Here is an 8,826-nt window from a genome sequence, read left to right on the forward strand (position 1 = left end):
ATTTGCCTAATTTTACTAATTTCCTTGTACCATTTTTTTTTTTTTTTTTTTTGTCTTTTTGAGACAAGGTCTCACTATGCAGTTCAAGCATTATTTCCTCACTTTTCATAGATTGCCTTGTACCCTGTTGAGGGTGTTGGGAATTGAACTCATGACCATGCGCTTGCCAGGCAGGCAAGGGTATCATTTCATCCACAGAAATTGTTCATATGCATGTAGTCTTTTTTTTTTTTTCATATGTATGTAATCTTAATTTATGTTTTTACTTTTGTTGCCTGTGTGTCTGTGCCTGGAATCAGTGCCAAATCCAGTCTCATGTGGTTTTCCCTTCTACTTTTCTTCTAAGAGTTCTATAGTTCTCACTCTCACATTTAGGACGCTGATCCATCTTCAGCTGGCTTTTTTGTATTTGGTGTAAAATAAAGATCTAACTCCATTCTTCTGCAAGAGCATATCCAGTTTTCCACCCTCTACTGCTGTGGTGTAGGCTCCGCAGGCCCCTGTGGGATGCTCTTGGATCGCTTGCTGAAAGTCCCATGATGCATTGCGAGGGTTGCTGGGCTTCCTGTCCCATTGGTCTGGGTATCTGTCTTTATGCCAGGACCATACTTTTGATTACTGTAGCTTTGTAATGAATTTTGACACAGGAAATTGTTCTTCTTTTTCAATATTTGCTGGTTTTTTGAGGTTCTTTGCAATTCTGTAGAAATATTGTGTGTGTTATGTTTTTTGAAAAAAAGTCTCACTATATTCTAGGTTGGCCTTGAACTAACTCACTATGTAGTCCAGGCTGGCTTTGAACTCATGGTGATCCTCCTGCCTCAGCTTCCCATGTGCTTGGATTACAGGCATGCCCGACCATGCCTGACTTCCATAGGAATTTTAGGATGGATTATTATATTTCTGCAAAAATATGCTGTCAAAATTTTAATAAAGATTATATTAAATCTGTAGATTCCTTTGGGGTAGTATTGATACATTAACTTTATTGTCTTCCAATCTATGAACACAGGATGTCTTTCCATTTGTTTATGTCTTTCATTTCTTCTTCTTTTATTTCTATCAGCACCACTTTGTAGTTTTCAGTGTACAAGGTTTTCACTTCCGCAGCCATTTATTTCTAAGTATTTTATTCTTCTTGATGTTCTTGTTAGTGGAAATGTCTGCCTAATTTCCATCCCAGATGTTTATCATTAGTGTATACAAATGCAGCGGATTTCTGAGTGTTGCTTTTGTCTCTTCCAGTTCTCCTGAATTCATTTACTAGTTCTATCAGGTCTTTGTTTTAAAGTTAAAGCCCTTGATGCTTATCAGATATGGCCAGGAGCCTCTGCTAGTGCTGGGTGTTTCTCTCTCTCTCTCTCTCTTCCCTGGTTTCTTTGGCTGCAGTCATCGCTGATAATCCTAGGTGGCAGAGACTCTGCCACTACTACCACCAGCAGAGCTTTCTAGGGTAGCACTGAGCTGAACCAGGGAGCAGTCTTTTCAGTGTGGGCTGGTGGCTGACACTCCACGGCTGAGATTTCTTCTTCTTCTGTCCCTACAATGTCAACATCCCAGTGACATGGAGATGAGTGTGAGGGGCCTAGATGAGTGTGCCTGGGAGTCTCAGGCTGAGCTTTCTTTCCCCAACAGCATCCTTGGTGTCTTTTTGGAATGAGGTACACAAGACCGACCTCACCTGCATTTCTGGGCTTTCAATCCTGTCATTCACTGCACTGGAAACCCTAATGTATGTGGTCAGCTGTGCAAGGCAGCTTCATGGAGATGGCTTTCTGGGAGACTAAGCCACTTTTTTGGGTTCAAAAACATTTGGTAGGAGGCCGGGCATGGTGGCACATGCCTGTAATCCCAGCACTTGGGAGACTGAGGCTGGAGGATCATTGTGAGTTTGACACCAGCCTGGGTTACAGAGTGAGCTCAAGACCAGCCTGAACTGCATAGTGAGACCCTGGGTCAAAAAAAAACAAAACAAAAAAAACCCCCACAACATTTGGTAGGAGAATCAGGAGTGCACATTAGAGTGCACATTGCCAGCAGAAGAGCAATTCTTCCATCCCACTGTGTAGCTTTCCAGCTATATCTCAACTGTACACTGATGCTGCCTTCCAGCTCCTTCCAGTGAGTTTCCATTTTGAGATTACCATCTTTCTAGGGAACCACACACGCCCCGCCTCCCCACTGCCCCCACTGCCACTGCCACTGGTGTTCTTATTCAGACATTTCTTGCCTGTCTTTTATAGCATCTGTATTTTTTTTTTTTTTTTTTTTACCAAACGGGTAGAGTTTGCCCTAGAGGAAATTATTAACTTCGTTTAGTCTGTTCTTCTACCTCACTGTCAACCAGGCTTCAGCCTATGACCCCTCCTCCCACCAGCCTTGTCTTTCCAGCACAGGGGACCCAAGAAGCCCTACCCGTCTAGGAATAAAGGGATGGGCTGACCTGCGCTCTAGGATCTTGGAAGTGAAGCCTGAAGCCAGATTCCCATGCACCCCATCTCTCCCAATGGGTATTGCCCCATACATGGCAGGACCCATCAGAATTCAAGCTTACCTTGGCCCAGAGAGGAGTCAGGCTTTAACATCAGGCCCAGTGCCTCTCTCTCAGGCTCTAGGTGAGCTCTGCAGAGGCCCAACTTGCTAGATGTGCAGCTAATCCCTGGTGCCTGACCCTAGCCCCCCAGCATTTTTGCAGGGGCTACAGGCTCAGCTTCCAGTTCTTCTCCTGCACCTCTGCCCCTCTCCTAGGAAGTATGGGCACACTGAGGCATCAGACATTTTTGGGGTGGTCATCCAGGTCTACTGGCGGGATTTGTTCTGCTTCCCATGAGTCCTTGGGGAGGAATCAGGAGGAGGACAAAGGAAGCCAGAGAGGAGGAAATTGGTGAGGGGGCAGTAGCAGTGGGAGGTAAGGGCACGGTCAGGGGCTCAGCAAGTGTGGTGCAGGGATGCTAATGTTGTTAGGCTCAGAAACCCAAGCTTCTGTGGGCCTTGGGAAGGTACTGGTTTGGATTTGGACTCATCATGCCAGCCCTTAGTGTCCGGGACGAGGCGGTGGGAGAAGACAGCTGTTTTCTGTATTGTATTTTACCCAGAACCCTCCTTGATTTGAGCTTGGTTCTAGCCCTCGCCACCAGGCTAACTAGCAGAACTGGCATTCTAACCGGGGTAACCGGCAAAAGCTGTCTTCTCTGGGTGCAATCTGAATACAGAGGCCTCTGAGGTTACAACCAAATTGGTCTTTTGGGAAGTGGCATTTCCCAAAGTCTAACAACAGAAAAGTCAAATCTATAAAATACTGCATACAGCGCTGAGGAATTAGCGCAGTGGTAGAGATCCTGCCTAGCAAGCATGAGGCCCTGGGCTCCATCCCCAGCACCAAAAAGGAAAAAGAAAAAAAATAATGCATATAGGGACCCCCATTCATCCCAAAATATCACAGCTGTCACTGCCACCCCCCACAGGAGCGGCAGTGGGCATTTCTGATTCTCCAGGCCCAGGGGTTTCCTGATGGGAATCTGAGCGGATTCCTTCCCCCCAGATCTCCCTGGAGGTCACTCTGGCCCTCAGAGACCCAAGCTTGGTGGCCCTGGGCCTTTTCACTTCTTCCTCCCTGCACCTCTTTCCAGAGCTAGAGCGGTGAGCTCCCCCAAGGGGCTGAGGAGGGCTGGAGGGCCTCAGGTCACCATCCCTGGCTTTGTCCCCAGAGGACCGGAAGCTGTTTGTGGGGATGCTGGGCAAGCAGCAGGGCGAGGAGGACGTGAGACGCCTGTTCCAGCCCTTCGGCCACATCGAGGAGTGCACGGTCCTGCGGAGCCCGGACGGCACCAGTAAAGGTGACCTGAGCCGGCCCCTGGGGCTTCCTGGGGACTTTCTCTCACTCTGTGTCCTTTTGGCCTCTGTGACCTGAGCTGCCTGATCCCTCTGTCCTGCCCAGGCTGTGCCTTTGTGAAGTTCGGGAGCCAAGGAGAAGCCCAGGCAGCCATCCAGGGTCTGCACGGGAGCCGGACCATGGCGGTGAGGACGGGCTGGGTGAGGCCGGGGCGGGCTCCTCTGCCCATGTACATGCACGGGGACCTTGGTCACAGCTGGATAGGTCAGCACTGTGGTTTCCCTGCCCTGCCCGTCAGGGGGCCTCGTCCAGCCTGGTGGTGAAGCTCGCCGACACCGACCGGGAGCGCGCGCTGCGGCGCATGCAGCAGATGGCCGGCCAGCTGGGCGCCCTGCACCCTGCGCCACTGCCCCTCGGGGCCTGCGGAGCCTACACCACTGCGGTAGGTGACTGGCCCCGGACAGCTGGCCAGGCTGGCCATCCAGGCTGGGGTGCCCCTGCAGAGACTCCCATGAGCACCTCTCTTTCTCCCCTAAGATCCTGCAGCACCAGGCCGCCCTGCTGGCGGCGGCCCAGGGTCCCGGCCTTGGCCCTGTAGCAGCTGTGGCGGCCCAGATGCAGCATGTCGCAGCCTTCAGCCTGGTAGCTGCACCTCTGCTGCCTGCAGCAGGTAGGGACCCGGGGACTGGGCTGCAGCTGGGAGGACCAGGTGTTCTGCGGCCGGACTCAGCCTCCTCTTCCGCTGTCAACAGCCAGCTCCCCGCCTGGAGGTGGCCCAGGCACCCTCCCCGGTCTCCCTGGACCCATCGGGGTCAATGGCTTCAGCCCCCTGACCTCCCAGACCAACGGGCAGCCGGGCTCCGACGCGCTGTACAATAACGGGCTCTCTCCCTACCCAGGTGGGCCACTGAAACGGAGTGGGGAGCAGGGGACAAGGCGTGGCAGGGCCCCGCTTCTGGGGAAAGGACGCCCCTCCTTTTCCTCCACTCTCCACTCTCCCGAGTCTCTCCCGGGCCCTGCCCACCTGCCTTCACCATGGGCCTGGCCCCTCTCTCCCCAGCCCAGAGCCCTGGCGTGGCTGACCCCCTGCAGCAGGCCTACGCTGGGATGCACCACTATGCAGGTTTCACCGGGCACTGCGCGGGCCTTGGGGGGTGACGGGTCCCAGAAAAAAAGAAGGAGATTGGGAGGGGCTCAGGCTCTCTTCCCAGCACTCGAACTTCCCTCCTGCTCATGCCCAACTCCCCAGCAACCTCTCTTGGGGCGCGGGTTAGGGTGGCCTGGGTTGAACTGGAGACCAGGAGATGGGGTCCTGCTTGGCGTTGGCTGTGGGGTCAGTGCCCACTCCTGCCTCTGTCTCCAGCAGCCTATCCGTCGGCCTATGCCCCAGTGAGCACAACTTTTCCCCAGCAACCTTCAGCCCTGCCCCAGCAGCAAAGAGAAGGTGAGGAACTTGGGGCCGGGGAGTGAGGGCCCGGTGGGGCTGGACCAGGGCCCTCCCCTGAACCTGCTCCTGTCCCTGCAGGCCCCGAAGGCTGTAACCTCTTCATCTATCACCTGCCTCAGGAGTTTGGGGATGCGGAACTCATACAGACCTTCCTGCCCTTCGGAGCTGTCGTCTCTGCCAAAGTCTTTGTGGATCGCGCCACCAACCAGAGCAAGTGTTTTGGTGAGCTGAGCCCCAAGCCGGGGAGAAGTTGCCCTCCAGCCCCTACCTACGGCGGTGATTTCCCGAGACTGAATGTATAATACAAAGCAGGGTCGTATTTTAGCTAAGGGGATACGCCTAGACCAAGTAGAAGCTCTATTTTTCCTCTGGGAAACGCGGGGATCTAGAAAGCGTCCACGCAGGTGAGGGTTTTGGAGTTTGGCTGGCACCTGGGATACCGGCAACTCCCAATGCAGGTCTGAGGTCCAGCATGGGAGTAGGGGAGGGAGGCAGCCAACCCAGCCTAGGAAAACATGGGAAAAATCCCAGCCTCCTCACACAGTCACCTCCTGTCCTTCCGAGAATCACACCTTTGGGAATCTCAGGCTGCTCGCCCTAATGTGTGTGTGCCGATCTCTCTGTCCACGCAAAAACGCTGGAGGGGTCTGTTTGGTGGAACTGGCTCACGAGGCTTGGGAGATGAGTGGGTTAGGGAAAGGCGGCCCTGCCGGGCAGGGTTCCACGCTAACCTTTGTGCCCACACCCTGTCTCCCAGGATTTGTTAGTTTTGACAATCCAACCAGTGCCCAGACTGCTATTCAGGCCATGAATGGCTTTCAAATTGGCATGAAGAGGCTCAAGGTCCAGCTAAAGAGGCCTAAGGATGCCAACCGGCCTTACTGATCTGCTCTCACTGAAAGGTGAATCCCTCCCGGATGCCCCTCCTAGCTTTGACGTGCCTTTTGGGACATTGGGGCACCCACCTCTGAGGAAGTCTAGGATAAAGAGAAGAGCAAGGAGCGAGGAGGAGCCCTTGGACAGAGACTGCACTTCATCTCAAGGACTGAGATACGTTAGGCAGCACTCTGGTCTCCGTAGTCAGGGAAAGACAAGGGCAGCAACATTTAGCAGGTCCTCCTGCAGGGAGTAACAGGGAGAGAGACCGCATCTATGGAGAGGGCGAGAGGAATGAGGTGTGGGCCAACTTGGGAAGGGTCTTTCTGGCCGTGCGTTCTGACTTTATACTGAAGGTGCTAGAGAACCACTGAGGGGTTTGAACGAGAAGAGACAAGATGTAAGTCCTGGGACGATGGCAGTGAACATGCAGATGAGGAACAGCAACATGCTCCAGAGGGAAGATCTGCAGGGCCGGGTGGGAGATGAGCAGAGAGATGCCAAGTTCTAGGTTTCTGCAGGGCCGTGGGCCTGTAGGAGGCCCCTTGCAACTCCTAGCGATGTGCTGTCCCTCAAGGGCCACTCGGATCCACTTGACTTGAGCTGGGGCCGCCTGCCCAGGGACCCAGGGTCTGGCTTTGGTGCAACAGGCTGTTCCCAGGAAGAGTGGCCCTGAGAGTGCAGGCTGCTTTGGTCTGGCCCTCTGGGGTGACTTTTTCCTTTCACCCAAGGGCGGACACTGAAGAGTGAGAAGAAAGCAAAGAAAAAGCACAGAAATGCCGGAGTGGCCCTTCCTAAGGGAGCAGCTGCGGATGGACAGAGGTGGATCGGACCCAAGGCCCGTGCCTGGCGCTCAGGCCCCTGGACACTGTTTCTGATCGAGCGGATTGTTCTGCACCTGGCCTGCAGGAGAGCAGCCAGGCACCGAGCATTGACTGTGGAGGGGAGCAGCCAAGGGCCTGGGGGTGCCGAGGGCTTCCCCGCCAGGAGAGCCCAGATTTACTTCTTTCAAAATCATATCATTCCTTAGAGTTTAGGGACCAAAGGACTATTGCTTTTTTAAGAATATATATATATATATCTATATAAATTAAAGAAACAAAAAAAAACCACACAAGAGAAACAAAAAGTATAGAGTCTAATAAAAGCTGCCTTTAACTATCCCTAGGAGACAGGGTGAAGGGACCCTTGCTAGCCCAGCCCAGGCAGGGGAGCCTGTGGGAAGATTGTCCTGTGTTTTATCCCCTCCTAAACTATCCCTGGCCCCTTTAAAACCCAGTAAGGACTTGAGGTCCAGGCTCGTCTGCAGGGTATGAGCGGGGTATAGAAGCCAGCAGTGAACCCACAATCCACTGCCCCAACTCAGACAGCAGCCCCGGAGAGGCACTGGAGGAGTTCAGGCCTGCATGGCCTTTGCCATTCCGAGCGGCCCCCCGGTCAGCAGGAGAGGGGACCTGCCCGTCCTCAGTGGCCTTCCTGTGGAACCACTGCTCCCCCAGCCCGGAAGATAGAGAGGGAGGGAGTTTGGGCCACCTGAGACTTCCCTTCCAGTCTGAATAGACAGAGGCCTTGCCCTTGGCTGAGCGGGGACACCTCCTGTGTCCTCCCCCCTTGAGCCAGCCCCATGTCCCGTTGCTCCAGGCCACGTTCTGTTTCTTAGTCTAAGTCTGTCTACCTGTAAAGTAGTTTCGAGGTACGCGTAGAAGGCCATGAACACAGGCAGGAAGGTTTGAGACTGTATATACTGCCATTGAGGAGGGGATCATTTTCACTACATAGAAGCTTCAGCATTAGAGGTCCCTCTCTACCCAGGGCCTGGGTGGGAAGTAGATGTTTTGCCAAAATACTTCTTCATTCCTTTCTGAGGTACATGTTTCCTATGCAAGAGTGTCTCCTATGTGCTTACCCAAGGTGGTCCTAGATGGTGAGCAGTGTTTGGCTTAGAAGTGATGTGTGCTCCGTCTGTCCGTCTTTGTCTGTCCGTTGTATACAGTGGGTGCCATATAAAACTGATCCGTGGTGGTGCTTCCTGCCTGCTTCTGTAAGAGGGGCCACGATGCAGCCTAGAACACCGTGACGCACCTTGCCTCGCTCAGCCCTTCTCAGGCCTGCAGGGCTTTGCACATGTTTTACCGGGGTGGGAGAGGGGGATCGATTCCCTCTGCCGCACAGACATGGCTCCACCTAATCCCTGGGCCCGGATGTGCTGGGGTCCCTCCCGATATTGCTGAGGCGGACACCTCTGATCTGACATCACCCAGACAGCCAAGGATGTGGGGCTGGGTTGGAGGGCTCTCCCTTCGTAACAGTTTCTAAGAAAACTTTTCCTACCTGTTCCTCTGTCTTTGGCTCGTTTTTGGAAGTCATGGGGATGAAGACTAGATAAGACACTAAGACTACCAGGTAAGGTGCAGTGTGTGTCCGAAAATGATTTCCAACCAGGAGGGAAGCCAGTGTACACCAACCCAGTTGTGAGACGCAGACACAGAGGTGCACAGCACCTGGCCACGCAGACAGACACTCACAGGGAGGGACAGGGGCCAAGCACTGCGAGGCGATAACGGTGCAGGCATGCGTGAGCACCGGAGCTAAGGGGAAAGAGAGACCATCGACACAGTTACAATGGAGCGTCGCAAAGGTCTGCCCTAGCGAGAAGAGCACCCAGGTAAGG

At 53.6% G+C, this 8,826-nt stretch overlaps 1 protein-coding gene across 5 annotated transcripts in view; it reads left to right on the forward strand.

Moving 5' to 3' along the window:
* Positions 1–7,318, forward strand: part of Celf6 (CUGBP, Elav-like family member 6) — a gene marked incomplete at its 5' end in the record, with an annotated part of 31,448 nt that extends 24,130 nt beyond the window's left edge. Inside the window, 10 exon segments of one of the 5 annotated variants that reach the window (XM_005393608.2) lie at positions 3,708–3,836; positions 3,938–4,017; positions 4,131–4,274; positions 4,370–4,502; positions 4,585–4,731; positions 4,893–4,955; positions 5,196–5,276; positions 5,358–5,501; positions 6,037–6,181; positions 6,887–7,318. In XM_005393608.2, coding sequence (XP_005393665.2) covers positions 3,708–3,836; positions 3,938–4,017; positions 4,131–4,274; positions 4,370–4,502; positions 4,585–4,731; positions 4,893–4,955; positions 5,196–5,276; positions 5,358–5,501; positions 6,037–6,164 — 1,049 coding nt within the window. 5 annotated transcript variants of the gene reach the window in all.
* Positions 7,319–8,826: the final 1,508 nt, after the last annotated feature.

This window comes from Chinchilla lanigera, unplaced genomic scaffold, assembly GCF_000276665.1.
Source record: "Chinchilla lanigera isolate Chin_1 unplaced genomic scaffold, ChiLan1.0 scaffold00049, whole genome shotgun sequence".
Classification (NCBI taxonomy): Eukaryota; Metazoa; Chordata; class Mammalia; order Rodentia; family Chinchillidae; genus Chinchilla; species Chinchilla lanigera.